At 34.9% G+C, this 421-nt stretch overlaps 1 protein-coding gene across 1 annotated transcript in view; it reads right to left on the bottom strand.

Moving 5' to 3' along the window:
- Positions 1 to 23: 23 nt before the first annotated feature.
- The window catches only part of LOC116851374 (putative nuclease HARBI1), a 1,744-nt gene continuing 1,346 nt past the window's right edge, over positions 24 to 421 (bottom strand). Inside the window, exons 4-6 of the mRNA XM_032830713.1 lie at positions 179 to 380; positions 87 to 94; positions 24 to 43 (exon numbers count right to left, since the gene is read on the bottom strand). Of these exons, the coding sequence (XP_032686604.1) occupies positions 24 to 43; positions 87 to 94; positions 179 to 380 (230 nt within the window). The remainder of the gene's footprint in view (positions 44 to 86; positions 95 to 178; positions 381 to 421) is intronic.

Raw genomic sequence — 421 nt, 5'->3', positions numbered from 1 at the left:
TTTCAGAAGTCCAAATGCGTGTTCTATGACAATTCTTGTTGAACTATGGACAAAGTTATGACGCCTTTGTGTCAGAGTGAGATTACCATAGTCCCTGAAAATAACAAAATAAATATATGAATTAAAAGATACATTTCCTGCAAAATATTATATGAAGTATATTTGACAGTGCACATACTTATAAGGTGCCATAAGCCATGTTCTGTTAGGGTAGGCCTTATCACCAATAAGATAATTGTTGGGATTGTAGAATAAGCTTTCAGACCCTTGCTGTGTAACTTTTTTGTAGAAAGTTGAATATCTCAAAGCACGACAGTCGTTACAAGATCCTGGTGTACCAATGGAAACGTTGGTAAATATTTTCTTAGCCGTACAGATACCTGCACAAAAAATATTCATTGGGTGCTTTCCAATTGCTTAA

This window comes from Odontomachus brunneus, unplaced genomic scaffold (genome assembly GCF_010583005.1).
Source record: "Odontomachus brunneus isolate Ranch 3 - 2012 unplaced genomic scaffold, Obru_v1 Obru_scaffold_173, whole genome shotgun sequence".
In the NCBI taxonomy this organism is placed as follows: domain Eukaryota; kingdom Metazoa; phylum Arthropoda; class Insecta; order Hymenoptera; family Formicidae; genus Odontomachus; species Odontomachus brunneus.
The sequence above is the reverse complement of the archived record's forward strand: the minus strand, read 5'-3'. Positions and strand labels throughout refer to the sequence as shown.